The following is a 19,340-nucleotide window of genomic DNA, read 5'->3' as shown; positions in this document are numbered from 1 at the left end:
AGGCAGCTTTAAATACAGAAACAATAATCAAAAACAGGTGTGCGTCAAACAGCCAGTGCATGTGGACAAATCAAGTGGTGACAAAAACAAACAAGGAAGTGCACCAACTAAGAATCGGAAGCGCCCATGAACCAACAAGATAAACACAAAAGACTCAAAACAAAATAATGTAAGATCCGAGCAGTGGATCTTAACAGTGCATTCCTCAACTTTCTCAGTCTTTTTTTCCGCTCGTTCCAGCTTTTTGTGAGACATGTCGCAGGCATCCAATTCCAAATGAGCTAATATTTGCAAAAATTAACAAAGTTTACCAGTTCGCATGTTAAATATCTTGTCTTTGCAGTCTGTTTAATTGAATATAGGTTGAAAATGATTTTTAATCATTGTATTCTGTTTTTATTTACCATTTACACAACGTGCCAACTTCACTGGTTTTGGGTTTCTGTACTTACCTTTTATCTGAAAAGATGAAAAAAAAAATGTCCAAAAAGGTGATTTTTACTTTTTTATAAAGTACATGTTTACATGACTGTTATGGCATAGTTTTTTCTACTATATAGCAACCTTAAACATGAATTGATTTACGTGGAGCCCGACTTAAACAAGTTGAAAAACTTATTCGGGTGTTACCATTTAGTGGTCAATTGTACGGAATATGTACTGAACTGTGCAATCTACTAATAAAAGTATCAATCAATCAATCAATAAAGATGTTTTTTTCCACTCAGTTCCCGACTTCGGTGAAAAGTCACACATGGCCCGGTCAGAAAACGATGTTGGTTCACCTCCAGTGGCTACGATGGACTCGACAATGACCGGGTCCAAAGGCGATAAGCCCATCCTTCCATTCTCAGTTCTTCTTTTTCTTCTTCTGGGAATGACATGTTCCTGCTCCAACGGTTCCCTTGTGAAGGTCAACAAGGGGTTAAAGGTGAGGCGGGGTCAGTCAGCCTACCTCCAGGAAGGCGACCTGCAGTTCTTGATCCCGCTTCACAAGAATGCCTGCAAGGTGGAGGTCGTCCTAAACGAGGCTATCACCCAACGAGTGGGCAAATTCCGGCCTCAGGTAAACATGCTGATTAGTTGTAGCTCCTCCCACTGTTAAATGGTAAATTTGTTATATTTGCATAGCGCTTTTCTACTTTCAAGGTACTCAAAGTGCTTTGATAATATTTCCACATTCACCCCCACCCCCCACACTGATGGTGGGGGGCTCCCATGCAAGACCTTAACCGCAATCCCACAGGAACAAGGGTGAAGTATCTTGATCAAGGACACAACGGACGGGACGAGGTTTGTAGAAGGTGGGGATTGAACCAGGAACCCTCAGGTTGCCGGCAACGCCACTCGCCCAATCGCACCATGCAGGTTCAATGCTAAATATCAATCAATCAAACAATCAATGTTTATTTATATAGCCCCAAATCACAAATGTCTCAAAGGACTGCACAAATCATTACGACTACAACATCCTCGGAAGAACCCACAAAAGGGCAAGGAAAACTCACACCCAGTGGGCAGGGAGAATTCACATCCAGTAGGACGCCAGTGACAATCCTGACTATGAGAAACCTTGGAGAGGACCTCAGATGTGGGCAACCCCCCCCCTCTAGGGGACCGAAAGCAATGGATGTCGAGCGGGTCTAACATGATACTGTGAAAGTTCAATCCATAGTGGCTCCAACACAGCCGCGAGAGTTCAGTTCAAGCGGATCCAAGACAGCAGCGAGAGTCCCGTCCACAGGAGACCATCTCAAGCGGAGGCGGATCAGCAGCGTAGAGATGTCCGCAACCGATACAGGCGAGCGGTCCATCCTGGGTCCCGACGAGCGGTCCATCCTGGGTCTCGACTCTGGACAGCCAGTACTTCATCCATGGTCATCGGACCGGACCCCCTCCACAAGGGAGGGGGGGACATAGGAGAAAGAAAAGAAGCGGCAAATCAACTGGTCTAAAAAGGAGGTCTATTTAAAGGCTAGAGTATACAAATGAGTTTTAAGGTGAGACTTAAATGCTTCTGCTGAGGTAGCATCTCGAACTGTTACCGGGAGGGCATTCCGGAGTACTGGAGCCCGAACGGAAAACGCTCTATAGCCCGCAGACTTTTTATGGGCTTTGGGAATCACTAATAAGCCGGAGTCTTTTGAACGCAGATTTCTTGCCGGGACATTTGGTACAATACAATTGGCAAGATAGGCTGGAGCTAGACCGTGTAGTATTTTATACGTAATTAGTAAAACCTTAAAGTCACATCTTAAGTGCACAGGAAGCCAGTGCAGGTGAGCCAGTACAGGCGTAATATGATCAAACTTTCTTGTTCTTGTCAAAAGTCTAGCAGCCGCATTTTGTACCAACTGTAATCTTTTAATGCTAGTCATGGGGAGACCCGAAAATAATATGTTACAGTAATCGAGACGAGACGTAACAAACGCATGGATAATGATCTCGGCGTCTTTAGTGGACAAAATGGAGCGAATTTTAGCGATATTACGGAGATGAAAGAAGGCCGTTTTAGTAACGCTTTTAATGTGTGACTCAAAGGAGAGAGTTGGGTCGAAGATAATACCCAGATTTTTTACCGAGTCACCTTGTTTTATTATTTGGTTGTCAAATGTTAAAGTTGTATTATTAAATAGAGGTCGGTGTCTAGCAGGACCGATAATCAGCATTTCCGTTTTTTTGGCGTTAAGTTGCAAAAAGTTAGCGGACATCCATTGTTTGATTTCATTAAGACACGCTTCCAACTGACTACAGTCCGGGTGGTGGTCAGCTTTAGGGGCATGTAGAGTTGGGTGTCATCAGCATAGCTGTGAAAGCTAATACCGTATTTGCCATTTGATTGAAAGAAACTACAGGGGGTCCTGGCTTTACAATGTCAAGTCTCGACTTGCTTGACAACGAGTTTGAGTTACGGTACATGGTGTCAGCTAAACTGAGGAAGGGTAACACGGCTTATTACTTAACGTTTTGCACGAGTTAACTTGAGTCTCCGAAATATCAGGCAGGGTCTGCAGGGAAAAGAAACCGTGGAGGTGGAAATGAACATCCTGAAAAGCTCCGAAAGAGGAGAAAAGACCAGAATTAACTCTGTTTGCCATAGCTTGTTACTGAGTTACTACGTGTTGATTCAGGAGAAGGATGGGTTGCATTTAAAGGAGCCATATGTGATTATGTGGACAGAAATGGTACTGCAACCACGGTCAAAATTCTCCCAGACTGAGGTCGCCAGATACGGAGCCGAACCCCGCTCGACGGACTGGGCTACTCCCAAGGAACTTCAAACTTCCACTGCCTCTTACTCGGGGTTGAGGTACTGGGACCGTAGGAGCTGAATAGAAAAGCGTTTTTTTCAATAAAAAATATCTAACCAACACATTTTGCACAGAAATTTGGTTATTTTTAGGGAGAAGTACGATCCCAACAAATGGCAATCATATGGTTATTGTCAGTACTATCAGAAAACAAGGAATAAAACTAACTACCACCAACGCTCGCAATGATTATTCTGGTGAAAATAAGTAGAGCATGCAGTTCCGCCAAGGCTGTCCTTTGTCACCGATTCTGTTCATAACTCAGAATTTTTAGGCGCAGTCAAGGCGTTGAGGGGTTCCGGTTTGGAGGTCGCGGGATTAGGTCTCTGCTTTTTGCAGATAATGTGGTCCTGATGGCTTCATCTGGCCGGGATCTTCAGCTGTCACTGGATCGGTTCGCAGCTGAGTGTGAAGCGACCGGGATGAGAATCAGCACCTCCAAGTCCGAGTCCAGGGTTCTCGCCCGGAAAAGGGGAGGAGACCTTGCCCCGAGTAGAGGAGTTCAAGTCTCCAGGAGTCTTTTTCACAAGTGGGGGAAGAGTGGATCGTGAGATCGACAGGCGGGTCGGTGTGGCGTCTTCAGTAATGCGGACGTTGTATCGATCCGTTCTGGTGAAGAAGGAGCTGAGCCGGAAGGCAAAGCTCTCAATTTACCGGTCGATTTACATTCCCATCCTCACCTATGGTCATGATTTTTGGGTCATGACTGAAAGGACAAGATCACGGGCGGCGGGGCTCTCCCTTAGAGATAGGGTGAGAAGCTCTGTCATTCGGGAGGAGCTCATAGTAAAGCCACTGCTCCTCCACATCGAGAGGATCCAGATGAGGTGGTTCGGGCATTTGGTCAGGATGCCACCCGAAGGCCCCCCTAGGGAGGTGTTTATAGCACGTCCAACCGGAAGGACGCCACGGGGAAGACCCAGGACACGTTGGGAAGACTATGTCCCCCGGCTGGCCTGGGAACGCTTCGGGATCCCCCGGGAAGAGCTGGACGAAGTGGCTGGGGAATGGAAAGTCTGGGCTTCCCTCCTTAGGCTGCTGCCCCCGCGACCCGACCTCGGATAAGCGGAAGAAGATGGATGGATGGATGGATATATTTTTTTTACGTAAGCTGCCAAAAAGATATTTAAAATTTTGCTTTAAAAACTGGCAGCTCAGTCATTAGAATTTTATAGTAAAAGCAGTTTTTTTAAAATATTTTTTTTACCGCATACAAAAAATGGACTAAATGGAATGGAATGGAGAAACAATACCACTGTTTTTAGCAGTACATTTCAAGCCTTTTTTTTAATTTATTTTTTTTACTGTAAAATCATGTTGTTTTACTGTATGTGGAATAAAACAGTACCAAAATAAATAAGAAAAAAACTCCGTAAAATTGAACCGTACAATCTATTGCTAATTTTAGTCCACAATTTTATTGATCATTTGCTTTGAAATCCTAAGTCAAGCAGTTTTTAATTATGACTCCATTATAGCAACGTGAGAAATGTTTTCTTTACAATATTAGAAAATGTATTATTATTTTTTTCCTCCCTTGAACTTGTAGGAGTGCAACTTTTTTGACTTCTTCCGGTAGGATTAAAACTTTTAGTAAACTTGCAATTTTTGCTTTACTCCAGGTATTCGACTGCCATTATCAGGAAAACGGGGTCAAATACGTCCATAACGGCTGTCCCCTGTTAACGGAGGACACAGTCAAACTTCGGCTGTACAGGTAACTGTATACTTAGATTTTGAGGTTGAACACTACGAAGCAGCATTTTGTGGTTTCATTGTTAGTTTTGTCCAATCAGGTTCACTGACACCGACACATACATGGAAGTGTTTTATCTTCATGTTGACATTGTGGAACCTGAATGCAGCATCGTGAAGCTGGGGCCCAAAACTCTAGAGGTTTCTGCTTACGGGATATCGGACGGTCTGGATGGAAACGTGGTGTCTTTTCACTACGAGAGAAGGGCTAGCTTGGAGTGCACGATCCATATTGAGACGCCAAACACCCTCTTGCCAGCACACGGACGACTCATTAGTTCGGCGCCACAGAACCGTGTAAAGCAACGGGACAACCTGAGCAGCGACATCCACGTGAAGAGGCAACGAGGTAATATTCTGACTTTATTCTCAAAATACTGCAATGAAAAAACAACAATATTCTAAGTACTTGATTTATTTCGTAAGATTTTCCTCGTAATGTTACGACCGAACCGCTCAATACTATTGTTTAGTTTGGTTTACTGCTAAGGTATTCAATCAATATTCAAATAAGTCCAGTTAAAGAACATTTTTTTAAACTGAAAGTTTTTAATTGGGTGATGATGTTTACTTTTTTTTTTAAAAATTGCATAGGGTTGTCTCAATACCAATATTTTGGTACCGGTATCAATGTTTGGATACTTTTCTAAATAAAGGGGACCATAAAAAAAATGCATTATTGGCTTTATTTTAACAAAAAAATCTCAGGGTACATTAAAACATTTTTTATTTTTTTTTATTTTTGCAATCTAAGAACAAATTTGTCCTTAAATAAAATAGTGAATATAGTAAACAACTTGTGTTTTAGTAGTCAAGTCAAGTCAATTTTATTTATATAGCACGTTTACAACAACTTTTTAATTGAACCAAAGTGCTTTACAGGTGAAAAAAAAAAAAAAAAAAAAAGTATATCGCAAAAGAAACAGAAAACAAACAAAGAACATAAACAATGAATGAGCCGAACAAAATAATGCAAAAAGCAATACGGTAAAAGGGGTCGAATCAAAAGTAAAACATTTTCTAAATAAAAATCATAATAATAAAAAGTGCGACAAATAGAAAAATTAAACTAAAGTGAAGGGGTGGGGGTGGGGGGGGGGGGTAGTACTAGAAATAGGGGGCCTAGTGGGCAGACTCAGCTCAGGTCAAAGGCCAGCGAGAAGAGGTAGGTCTTATGAAGGGTTTTGAAAACCCCCAGTAAGTAAACACACAAAGGCTTCTAATTGGTCTGCTGACATATGCAGTAACACAGTGGTTCTCAACCTTTTTTCAGTTTTGTACCCCCTGTGAATTTTTTTTCAATTGAAGTACCCCCTAATGAGAGCAAAGCTTTTTTGGTTGAAAAAAAAAAGAGATAAAGAAGTAAAATACAGCACTATGTCATCAGTTTCTGATTTATTAAATTTTATAACACTACAAAAATATTGCTCATTTGTAGTGGTCTTTCTTGAACTATTTGGGAAAAAAAGATATAAAAATAAATAAAAACTTGTTGAAAAATAAACAAGTGATTCAATTATAAATGAAGATTTCATTTCTATTTACATGGCATTTATCATAGTTGTGCCACTCAAAATCATATTAACATGGCATTTATCATATTTGTGCCACTCCATATCCTATTTACATGGCATTTATCATATTTATGCCACTCCATATCCTATTTACATGGCATTTATCATATTTGTGCCACCCCATATACTATCTACATGGCATTTATCATGTTTGTGCCACTTCATTTCCTATTTACATGACATTTATCATGTTTGTGACAACCCATATTCTATTTACATGGCATTTATAGAATTTATGACACTACATATCCTATTAACATGGCATTTATTATATTTGTGCCACTACATGTCCTATTTACATGGCATTTATCATATTTGTGCCACCCCTTATCCTATTTACATGACATTCATATATGTGCCACCCCATATCCTATTTACATGGCATTTATCATATTTGTGCCACCCCATATTCTATTTACATGGCATTTATAATATTTATGCCACTCCATATCCTATTTACATGGCATTTATCATATGTGTGCCACTCCATATCCTACTTACACAGCATTTATCATATTTGTGCCACCCCATATTGTATTTACATGGCATTTATCAAATTTGTGCCACTCCATATCCTATTTACATGGCATTTAGCATATTTGTGCCACCCCATAACCTATTTACATGGCATTTATCATATTTGTGCCACCCCATATTCTAGTTACATGGCATTTATCATATTTGTGCCACTCCATATCCAATTTACATGGCATTTATTATATATGTGCAACTCCATATCCTATTTACATGGCATTTATGATATTTGTGCCACCCCATATCCTATTTACATGGTTTTTATGATATTTGTGCCACCCCATATTGTATTTACATGGCACTTATCATATTTGTGCCTTCCATATCCTATTTACATAGCATTTACCTAATATGTGCCACTCTATATCACATTTACATAGAAGTGTCAAGGCGTGGACTGTGGTGCGGTTTATTTTCCCGTGGTGCAAAACGACTAGACCGGACATGGCGTGAAAGTAATGACATCTTTTAATTTTAACTCCAAAGTACAAACAAAACAAAGGGTATAAACAAAAGGCGCTCTAAGAGGAATTACAAAACTTGGCTATGAAACAAAACTATTACTACAACGTAAATTATGGACATAAAAACAAAACTTGAAAACTTTGGTATGAATAACAAAACTTACAGGGAAGGAGAAAATAGCGTGGATCATCAGCATGGAGCAAGGGTGCGTAGAGGGTGATGTCGAAAGGCTGACTGCCTGGCAACTACAGGCTTAAATAGGTGCAGTGATTAACAGGTGCATAAGTCCAAATAAACCAGGTGCGTGACATGACAGGTGAGAACTAATTGGTAGTCATGGTGACAAAAACAAACAGGAGTGCAGAATGACAGGAACTAATGGAGTAAAAAAACAAAACAGAACATAACTAAAAGGACATGATCACAAAGACATGACAAGAAGCAATCATCAACTTAAAGTGCCCTCTTTGGGGATTGTAATAGAGATCCATCTGGATTCATGAACTTAATTCTGAACATTTCTTCACAAAAAAATAAATCTTTAACATCAGTATTTATGGATCAAGTCCACAAAAAATCTATCTGTCAACACTGAATGTTGCATTGTTGCATTTCTTTTCACAGTTTATGAGCTTACATTCATATGTTGCTAAAGAATTATTCAATAAATATATTTATAAACAATTTTTGAATTTTTGATATTTTTATATATATAATTTTTTACATTTCACGTACCCCTTGGCATACCTTAAAGTACCCCCAGGGGTACGCGTACCCCCATTTGAGAACCCCTGCAGTAACATATTGTGTCATTCATCATTCTATTATTTTGTCACAATTATGAGGGACAAACTGTAAAAATGGATTATTAATTTACTTGCTCATTTACTGTTAATATCTGCTTGTGGTGGGGGAGGGAGGCGTGGCCTCGAAGCCAGCGGCAGGTGAGTTGATTGCCCAGCTGGGACTGGTTATCTAACCACCTGTTGCCCTTATTAGCAGCAGCCAGCCCGAGACACAGGGTTGGAGTTGGAGTGAGAGAGAGACACGTTGAGAGAAAGACTGTAAACAAAGACTGAAACGTCGCAGAACAGTGTGCTGTCCTGGTGTGTGCGCAAGTAAAATGATTCTCAAACCTAACATACGGGATTACGAGAGGATCTGTCCTGATCAGGGGAACCCACAGGAGGGCAACCCCCACACTGCTTATTTTCTGTTTTAACATGTTCTATCTACACTTCTGTTAAAATGTAATAATCACTTATTCTTCTCTTGTTTGGATACTTTACATTAGTTTTGGATGATACCACAAATTTAGGTATCGATCCGATACCAAGTAGTTACAGGATCATACATTGGTCATACTCAAAGTCCTCATGTGTCCATGGACATATTTCCTGAGTTTACTAACAAAATATAAATTAAAAAAGAAAAAAGATTTTGTGATAATAAAAAATATCGATGTAATCATAGTAGTTTTTATCGACCAGATACACTCTGGTATCATTACAGTGGATGTCAGGTGCAGATCCACCAATGGTGTTTGTTTACATTGTGACGCCGGTGCGCTACGGTGTGTAGTGAAGCATGGTTAGCTATTCCTCGTCCTGCACGGATGAGACTTGTAAGAAACGTACTTTATTTGTCGCCATGGAGGCGAGGATTACTAATTTAGAAGTAGCCAAAACACTTTGGATGAACATTAGCTGCTAACTAGCGAGCCATGTTTTAAAGCACCTCTTCCTGAGGGCGTTTCAGTGTTATAGCTTCACCTTTATCGTTAGTTTTTAGACCAAAACGTGTCCGTTCTCCCTTTTCTGTCTACACACCGCGTCTGCTTGTAAGTACTCTGTGAATATGAGCTGCCGAACATGCTCCTCTGTTTGTAAAACCAGCAATGTCATGTCAATGGCTAACTGGTACTTTTCAAACAGAGCATAGTACAGTTTTTGTTTCATTAGTACCACAATACTATACTAGTAATGGTATACCGTACAACCCTAATTTTGCAATTGCTGATTGAGTATGTGATATATATGTCATCAACAATCAAAGATTTTAGAAATATGACATTTAAAAAGTTTACTTAAAGTACCAATGATTGTAACACACACTATGTGTGGCGAAATTATTCACTGCATTTGACCCATCACCCTTGATCACCCCCTGGGAGGTGAGGGGAGCAATGAGCAGCAGCGGTGGCCACGCCCGGTAATAATTTTTGGTGATTTAACCCCCAATACACATACATATATCTACATACATACAAGTACACACACATACATCTATATAATATAAATATATATATATATATATATATAAACATACATACATATGATAATTATAATTACTCACATATATACATATAAAAAAACAAATCCATACATAATCCAGCAGAGCAGCGGTCCATCACCCACCCACTGTACACCGAGAACCAAACAATCCGTTCCCTCCCGTCCCCCATGTCTTGCCATGTGCCTCCCCCACCCCAGGGATGACCCCTGACAAGCCCGCACCCGGAAGAAGGCATCTTTTAGGGCGGGAAGGAAGGCGCGGCAAAGTGCAAAGGCCAACTCGGGCCGACACCTGACAAGCCAACCAACGAGATAAACGAAAAGGAAGCCGGCAAGTCCCCCAGCTCCGACAACCACCACACACACGGGTTGTCACAAACCCCAACAGCGGCCACCCCCTAAAAAAACAACAACAACACTTACCTTTCACTATTTGAGTAACGTCACTTCTGAGTTCCCAGAAGAAGGCGCCAGTATGTACTTTGCCCTGCCGTCTCTCGGTGTCAGCTCTGTTCGTTTTTGTGTTGTTTGCGTCTATTTTCGTCCCTGTCAGCTCACTGCTTGAGTGTGACCGCCAAACACTGTTGGATCTTTGCCCCTTTCCCACTGATATGATCATCTTTGACGTTAGTTTTTCGACGTCCCAGTCAGCTTTTTCACCTAGCCGGATTCCTGCCTTCCATTCCCGCCTCGTGGCTCCTCTCCCCCACCACCTGCGGGCTGTGTGTCGGGCCCCATCTGGATTATTTGCGCCCTTGGACGTGCTGCCCCCCGCCAGTTTCGGTCTTGTGAACGCAAGATCTTTTACAAACAAAACGTTTATCCTGAAGGATTTCTTCACTTCCCGCGGACTTGACTTCCTCTGTGTGACGGAAACATGGCTGAGAGCTGGTGAGTCCCCCCCTCTTAATGAACTTCTGCCTCCGGAGTGTTCCTACTTTAATTCTCCGCGGTTGTCCAGTCGAAAAGGAGGAGGATTAGCAGTCATTTTAAAAAATGACTTTAAATGCCGTCAGATCCGCCTGCAATCCTCCCTTTCAAGCTTCGAACTGTGCATGTTTAAGCTGGAGGGGGCGTGGCCTCCAGCTCCAGCTGAATTCCGGGAGATTTTTGGGAGAACATTTCTTCCGGGAGGTTTTCGGGAGGGGCGCTGAATTTCGGGAGTCTCCCGGAAAATCCGGGAGGGTTGGCAAGTATACTTGCACTAGACCCAGCAGCCACGAGCGTCTTCACAACAGACAAAAGGCAGCAGAAACAACGGTTGCAATACCTCTGACAACCAGCTCCTTTGGATCAAATCAAAACGACCGAAAAACCATTTCACGACAAGTCCGTGGAGACCAGCCAGCACCAGTCCGGCAGTCAGCCCAAAAGCCAACATGCAAAAAAGAGACATCAACATCACCCCGAAACAAGAAACTCCACTTCCCAATCCAAACACAACACCAAACACTGACTTTTTTCTCGTAATAGTACTAATCTTGTCTTTTCCTTTTCTCAGTACTCACTAGACTGGTTATTTTCTTTTCTTCCCCAGAACATTTAAAAAGCGTGTCGTCATGCGGCTCGGAAGATTGCCTTGAGAACGTACGTATCGTGGAGTTCCTCAAAATTTCCTGCGATGACTTCTTGGTGATGGGGCTGAAATATCAGCACATGGACCCTCCCTCTCCTGACAGAGATTACGTCGTCTTCAGGCTTGACATCAAGGACATAAGGAGCGAAAACATATACAAGGCAAACATTTTGACTTTTTTGTTAATACGGGGTTATGTCAGTTCATATATATATATATATATATATATATATATATATATATATATATATATATATATATATATATATATATATATATATAAGCGGTGTGCATCTATGGGAGGAGACCCTTCCCCAGGTGGAAGAGCTGCTGCCCCAGATGGAGGAGTTCAAGTACCTCGGAGTCTTGTTCTTGAGTGACGGAAGAGGGGATTGGTGAGGCGTCTTCAGTAATGCGGACGCTGTATCGATCCGTTGTGGTGAAGAAGTAGCTGAGCCGGAAGGCAAAGCTCCCAATTTACCGGTCGATCTACGTTCCCATCCTCACCTATGGTCACGGGCTTTGGGTTATCGACCGAAAGGACAAGATCACGGGTACTGTTCACGAGTGAGGGAAGAGTGGATCGTGAGTTCAACGGGCGGATCGGTGCGGCGCGTCAGTAATGCGGACGCTGTATCGATCTGTTGTGGTGACAAAGCAGCTGAGCCGGAAGGCAAAGCTCCCAATTTACCGGTCGATCTACGTTCCCATCCTCACCTATGGTCATGAGCTTTGGGTTATGACCGAAAGGACAAGATCATGGGTACTGATCTCAAGTGAGGGAGTTGTGGATTTGTGAGATCGACAGGCGGATCGGTGCGGCGTTTTCAGTAATGCAGACGCTGCATCGATCCGTTGTGGTGAAGAAGGAGCTCAGCCAGAAGTCAAAGTTCCCAATTTACCAGTCGATCTACGTTCCCATCCTCACCTATGGTCATGAGCTTTGGGTTATGACCGAAAGGACAAGATCATGGGTATTGTTCACGAGTGAGGGAAGAGTGGATCGTGAGATCGACAGGCGGATCAGTGCGGCATCCTCAGTAATGCGGACGCTGTATCGATCCGTTGTAGTGACGAAGGAGCTGAACCGGAAGGCAAAGCTCTCAATTTACCGGTCGATCTACGTTCCCATCCTCACCTATGGTCATGAAATCTGGGTTATGACCAAAAGGACAAGATCACGGGTACAACTAGCCTTGAAGAGTTTCCTCCGCCGAGTGGCGGAGCTCTCCCTTAGAGTTAGGGTGAGAAGCTCTGTCATCCGGGAGGAGCTCAAAGTAAAACCGCTGCTCCTCCACATTGAGAGGAGCCAGATGAGGTGGTTTGGGCATCTGGTCAGGATGCCACCCGAACGCTTCGCTAGGGAGGTGTTTTGGGCACAACGTCTGACCGGTAGGAGGCCACGGGGAAGACCCAGGACACGTTGGGAAGACTATGTCTCTTGGCTGGCCTGGGGACGCCTCGGGATCCCCCGGGAAGAGCTGGACGTAGTGGCTGCGGAGAGGAAAGTCTGGGCCCGACCTCGGATAAGCGGAAGAAGATGGATGGATGGATGGAGGGTGTGCATCTCTACCTTAAATGGCAAATGCAAATCATTGTATTCTGTTTTCATTTACCATTTACACGTGTCAACTTCACTGGTCTTGGGGTTTGTAATACACATTATTATATGAATAAAATACATGACATTGCTTTTTTTCCCTCTCTAAAGTCCGAACAGATCTGGATTCCAGTTCGGATTAACGGCGCGTTGGCTAACCGACCCCCGGCAGCGTCGTTCACCCCAACATTCATCCTGGAGGTGGACCAGTTTGTCCTCACCCCGTTGTCCACGACCACATTGGATGCCCACGACGATGAGACCCCAAAGGAACATTTGATTTTCAACATCACCCAGCTTTCTCCAATGGGCGGTTTCATCGCTCACTTGTCGGACCACACCCGTCCGATCAACTCGTTCACGGGGTTGGATCTGAGTGACATGCTCATCGGCTACCAGCCCCCGAACTCCTCGCATAGCCAGCATAGGAACTATGAGGTCTTCACAAACTACAGAAAACACTGTAAAAACTAAATTGTGAAAGCGATAAATATTTAATGTTATGCATTTTCCCGTACAGATGGAAATTGAAGTTCATGATTTTTTCTTCGAGAAGAGCCCACCGATAAAGGTCCACTTGTCAGTGCGGACCGCCAACACCAATGCCCCGAAAGTCTCTTGGAACATGGGTATTGGCAGTTTTTGTGTTATTTGATTTCAAATTAAAGTCCTAAATAAAAATGATGATAAAAAAATTATACAAATCCATCCATCTATCCATCCATTTTCTACCTCTTGTACCGTTCGGGGACATGGGGGATGCTGGAGCCTATCTCAGCTGCAGTTTGCCACCTAATCACAAATACTAAAAATAATATAATGCACAACAGTGCTGAAAAGACAAATATATTTTTTTGTTGATCCCTGCAAAAGTTCAAGGTCTGAGTTTTTTTTGGCCTTTTATGCTTAAAGTTATCATTCAGGCACATTGTACAGTAATTCTTGTGCAGAGTTCATTCATAAAAGCAAAACCCAAAACCAGTGAAGTTGGCACGTTGTGTAAATTGTAAACAGAAGCCAAATACAATAAATTGAAAATTATTTTCAACCTTATCACCAGACCTACAGTATGTAAGCGTCAATATATACCTTGATGTTGCAGAAAAAAGACCATATATTTTTTTAACCGATTTCCGAACTCTAAATGGGTGAATTTTGGCGAATTAAATGCCTTTCTATTATTTGCTCTCAGAACGATGACGTCAAAACGTGACGTCACCTAGGTAGTCAACGCCATTTTCTCAAACACATTACACACACCAAGTCAAATCAGCTCTGTTATTTTCCGTTTTTTCGACTGTTTTCCGGTACCTTGGAGACATCATGCCTCGTCGGTGTGTTGTCGGAGGGTGTAACAACACGATCAGGGACGGATTCAAGTTGACTTACGTGGAGTGTGCATCGATTAGCACGGCATGCTAATCGATGCTAACATGCTGTTTAGGCTAGCTGTATGTACATATTGCATCGTTATGCCTCATTTGTAGCTATAATCGCATCCTGCCTTTCCCTCCACCCACATTGAATGCCAAACAAACATATACCAATCGACGGATTTAAGTTGCTCCAGTGTCAAGAGATGCGAAAGTCCCTCGTTTGGTCCGCACATTTTACCGGCGATGCTACGACAGAGATGGCACAGAGATGAATGGATACCCTGCGACACTCAAAGCAGATGCATTTCCAACGATAAAGTCAACAAAATCACAAAAGTGAGTTTTGTTGACGTTATTGACTTATGTGCTAATCAAACATATTTGTTCGTGGCATGACTGCCAGCTAAGTGAGGCTAACATGCTATTTAGGCTAGCTGTATGTACATTTGTAGCTGTATTTGCATCCAGCGTTTCCCTCCACCCACATTTAATGCCAAACAAACACTTACCAATCGACGGATTTAAGTTGCTCCGGTGTCAATGCGAAAGTCCCGATCGTTTGGTCTGCACATTTTACCGGCGATGTTAAGGCAGACATGGCCAAATAGCGTAAATAGCTATTCGCTCAATAGCTTCAGTTTCTTCTTCAATTTCGTTTTCGCTATCCGCCTCCATACTCCAACCATCTGTTGCAATACATGCGTAATCTGTTGAATCGCTTAAGCCGCTGAAATCTGAATCCAAGCTAATGTCGTTATATCTTGCTGTGCTATCCGCCATGTTGGCATCACTAAATGACGTCACAGGAAAATGGACGAGGGTTTAAAGATAGCGAAAATCAGGCACTTTAAAGCCTTTTTTCGGGATATTCTATGATGGGTAAAATTTTGAAAAAAACTTCGAAAAATGAAATAAGCCACTGGGAACTGATTTTTATTGGTTTTAACCCTTCTGAAATTGTGATAATGTTCCCCTTTAACGTTTGAACTGAAAAATGTTGTTCTTTTTTTCAAACATTAGCTCATTTGGAATTTGATGCCTGCAACATGTTTCACAAACAGCTGGCACAAGTGGCAAAAAAGACTGAGGAAGTTGAGCTATGCTCATCAAACACTTATTTGGAACATCCCACAGGTGAACAGGGGTGCCATGATTGGGTATAAAAAGTAGCTTCCATGAAATGCTCAGTCATTCACAAACAAGGACGGGGCGAGGGGTCACCAATTTGTGAACAAATGCGTGCGCAATTTGTTGAACAGTTTAAGAACAACAATTCTCAACCAGTTATTGCAAGGAATTTAGAGATTTCACCAGCTATAGTCTGTAATTTCTTCAAAAGGTTCAGAGAATCTGGAGGAATCACTGCACGTAAGCGATGATATTACGGACCTTAAAAAAAGGTCAAAAAGCGACATCTGTGTGTAAAGAATATAACCACGTGGGCTCAGGAGTACTTAAAAAAACCACTGTCAATAAAAACAGTTTGTCGCTACATCTGTAAGTGCAAGTTAAAACTATTATGAAAAGCGAAAGCCATTTATCAACAACACCCAGAAACGCTTTTTGTTTCGCTGGGCCCTTGCTCATTTAAGATGGACTGACGCAAAGTGTAAAAGTGCTCTATGGTCTGACGAGTCCACATTTCAAATAGTTTTGTGGACGTCATGTTCTCCGGACAAAAGAGGAAAAGAATTATCCGGATTTTTATAGACGCAAACTTGAAAAGCCAGCCTCTGGGGGTGTATTAGTGCCCAAGGCATGGGTAACTTACACATCTGTGAAGGCACCATTAATGCTGAAAGGTACATACAGGTTTTGGAGAAACATATGTTGCCATCCAAGCAACGTTATCCTGGACGCCCCTGCTTATTTCAGCAAGACAATGCCAAGCCTGGTGTTACAACAGCGCGATTTCATAGTAAAAGAGTGCGGGTACGAGATGGGGATGAGGCGAGAGTCAAGACTTTTACAAACACATGCCTGAGCTAATTGTTTAAGAAAAACTTTTCTCAACGAGCTATTGCAAGGAACTTAGATTTCACTATGTAAGGTCTGTTATATCATCAAAAGGTTCAGAAAACCTGCAAAAATCACTGCACCTAAGTGGCAAGGCAGTACTGCATCAAAAAGCGACATCGGTGCGTTGAAAAGGATTTGGAAATCATTGTATTCAGTTTTTATTTACAAATTACACAACGTGCCAACTTCACTGGTTTTAGGGTTTTGTATCTGGTATACATAAAGTGCAACATAGTACAAAAATAAAACAATATAAAATGTTCAAGCACTATACATACAGATGGGATAAGCACATAGTTCCCAATAAAATACCAAAAACAAATGTGAAGTGGAATTGTGCACAAAAAAAACATTACACATTGGTCTCAGGGATGTATGCCAAATGCATATTAGAAAATAATATATAAAGAGATCCTGTGATGAAGTGGCGACTTTTCCAGCCTTCCGCCCGAATGGAGCTGAGATAGGCTGCCAGCACCCTCCCAGACCCCAAATGGGACCAGCGGTAGAAAATGGATGGATATAAAGAGATCATGCGCAAAAACAGATATCTCAATTTTTCTTGTTTTTAGTAACTGAATGTTTTTTGGGGGCAACACGGTGCGGAAGGGGTTTGTGAATCTGCCTCACAATGCGAGGGTCCTGGGTTCGATCCTGAACTCGGGATTTTTCTGTGTGGGGTTTGCATGGAGTTTATATATATATATATATATATATATATATATATATATATATATATATATATGGAATAGGTTGATTTTCAACAATAAATTGGCCTTAGTGTGTGAATGTTGTCTGTCTATTTGTGTTGGCCCTGCGATGACGTGGCGACTTGTCTGGGGTGTACTCCGCCTTCCGCCTGAATACTGCTGAGATAGGCTCCAGCACCCCCCCCCCCTACCCGCCCCCCCCCACCCCCCCAAACGGGGCAAGCGGCAAAAAATGGATGGATGGAATGTTTTTTATTGTCGCTTTTCATTTGAAATCCTTTCTAACGCCGAAAAATATAAAAATGCACATGCCCACCAAAAACGGGAATTTTGATAACTTTATTCAAATTTTGCAACAAAAACAGATACCGTATTTTCCGGACCATAGGGCGCACCGGTGAATGGTCTATTTTCGATCTTTTTCCATTTATAAGGCGCACCAGATTATAGGTCACATTAAAGAAGTCATGTTATTAATATTTTTTTTGTGAAAGTAAAATACTTCCTTGTGGTCTACATAACATGTAATGATGGTTCTTTGGTCAAAATGTTGCATTGATGATGTTTTACAGATTGTCTTTAAGCCGCTTTCTGACAGTCGCTTCCGGATGCGCCGTTTTGTGGGCGGTCTTATTTACGTGGCTCACCTTCGACAGCGTCTTCTCCCCGTCCTCTTTGTTGTAGCGGTGTAGCGTGCAAGGACGGTAGTGGAAGAAGTGTCCAAAGATGGATCTATCTGTTTTAATGACATTCAGACTTCACTTAAAATCAATAACGGAGCAGCATCCGTGAAAAAAACGTCCGACCGGAATTTTCGAATAACTAAAGTTTCTTGGGTGAATAATGCAAACTCACGACACTGGTATGTTTTAGCGCTTTCATGGTGAGTTTACTGACAGATATAGGTAAGAACTTCACACTACTGTATACTACAAATGGCAAAAGCGAAGGATGAATGTCCCAAGAAGACAGAGAAAAAGAAGAAGCTTATCGACTTTACACAGACTACAAAGGCGGAAGCGCGCACATTTTCAGGTCTTATGCAGATCCCAAATACAGATCAGCAGGTACCAGAAGGTAAAAAAAGTTGCTTTTGCATAATATTACGAAACCAAACGCCAGATATTATGTCTTACCTTATACACACACCATAATAATACTGGTATGTTTAAGCACAGTACAATCCATCAAGCGGTGCGGCTTCATAGCTTACCAAAGTCGTACTAAAACATTTAGGTTTTTAAGCGATGTGTGTAATGTTCTCTATTTTCAATGAAACATACAAAATGTTGGCCTTGTTTACTTGAGTCATATTGCAGATATCTACACGTATTTCTTATGTGTGACTGCCATCTATTGGGCACACTTGTTATTCTTATTATAGCTTTGAGGTCGGTAAACAAAACCAGAATTATTCCGTACATTAGGCGCACTGTCGAATTTTGAGAAAAAAAAAGGATTTTAAGTGCGCCTTATAGTCCGGAAAATACGGTAACTCTTCAAGAGGGACCTGTATGTTGACTTAATTTAAAATCGAACACTAATCCTGGATTTCACCCCCCCAAAAGCTTTGTTACGGCTTTATTCCCGTTACTTTACAAAATGTTTTGTCATTGTATTTTTCCAAATTTTCGTAAGAAACTATATCACATTTTTGTATTGTTACGACTAGGATCTGGAAACATTTCGAAAGTAATGTACTCTTGCAGGTCTCAGCCTGTTGGAGGGTCAGTCTCGCCGGATAACGTGGGAGCAGCTGCAGATTGTGGACAATGACAACATAGACGCTGTCCGTATCATTGTGGTGGGCGGCCTACTGCATGGGAGGCTGACTGTTCGAGGTAAGATCACATTGTGTACACGGCATTGTTGGAAATTGGACAACTCTATCTGTCTTTTTTCCAGTGACACATCCCAGACTTTGTTGAATTTCATCATATATACTGGTTTGCATATTTTATGCACTCACACCAAGTCTGGGATATGTTCTTAATCGGGCTGTGGATGGCCTCTTTGAGGAATTTGTCCCTCCGAATTTGGATCAGTATAAGCTCCTATGGTGGAATGTCAGGTTCAAACATTGATGGCATCTATTAAACGAGACAAGAAACAAGGAATTGAACAGA

At 42.0% G+C, this 19,340-nt stretch overlaps 1 protein-coding gene across 1 annotated transcript in view; it reads left to right on the top strand.

Moving 5' to 3' along the window:
- The first annotated feature begins 799 nt into the window (after positions 1–799).
- LOC133547083 (FRAS1-related extracellular matrix protein 1-like) overlaps positions 800–19,340 on the top strand; it is a 61,602-nt gene continuing 43,061 nt past the window's right edge. The window contains exons 1-7 of the mRNA XM_061892886.1: positions 800–1,066; positions 4,934–5,028; positions 5,108–5,415; positions 11,471–11,670; positions 13,221–13,547; positions 13,630–13,738; positions 18,924–19,055. Of these exons, the coding sequence (XP_061748870.1) occupies positions 800–1,066; positions 4,934–5,028; positions 5,108–5,415; positions 11,471–11,670; positions 13,221–13,547; positions 13,630–13,738; positions 18,924–19,055 (1,438 nt within the window). The remainder of the gene's footprint in view (positions 1,067–4,933; positions 5,029–5,107; positions 5,416–11,470; positions 11,671–13,220; positions 13,548–13,629; positions 13,739–18,923; positions 19,056–19,340) is intronic.

The sequence above is a fragment of the Nerophis ophidion genome, unplaced genomic scaffold (genome assembly GCF_033978795.1).
Source record: "Nerophis ophidion isolate RoL-2023_Sa unplaced genomic scaffold, RoL_Noph_v1.0 HiC_scaffold_60, whole genome shotgun sequence".
NCBI lineage: Eukaryota > Metazoa > Chordata > Actinopteri > Syngnathiformes > Syngnathidae > Nerophis > Nerophis ophidion.
Note: the sequence above shows the minus strand (reverse complement) of the source record. Positions and strands in the feature narration are given on the sequence as shown.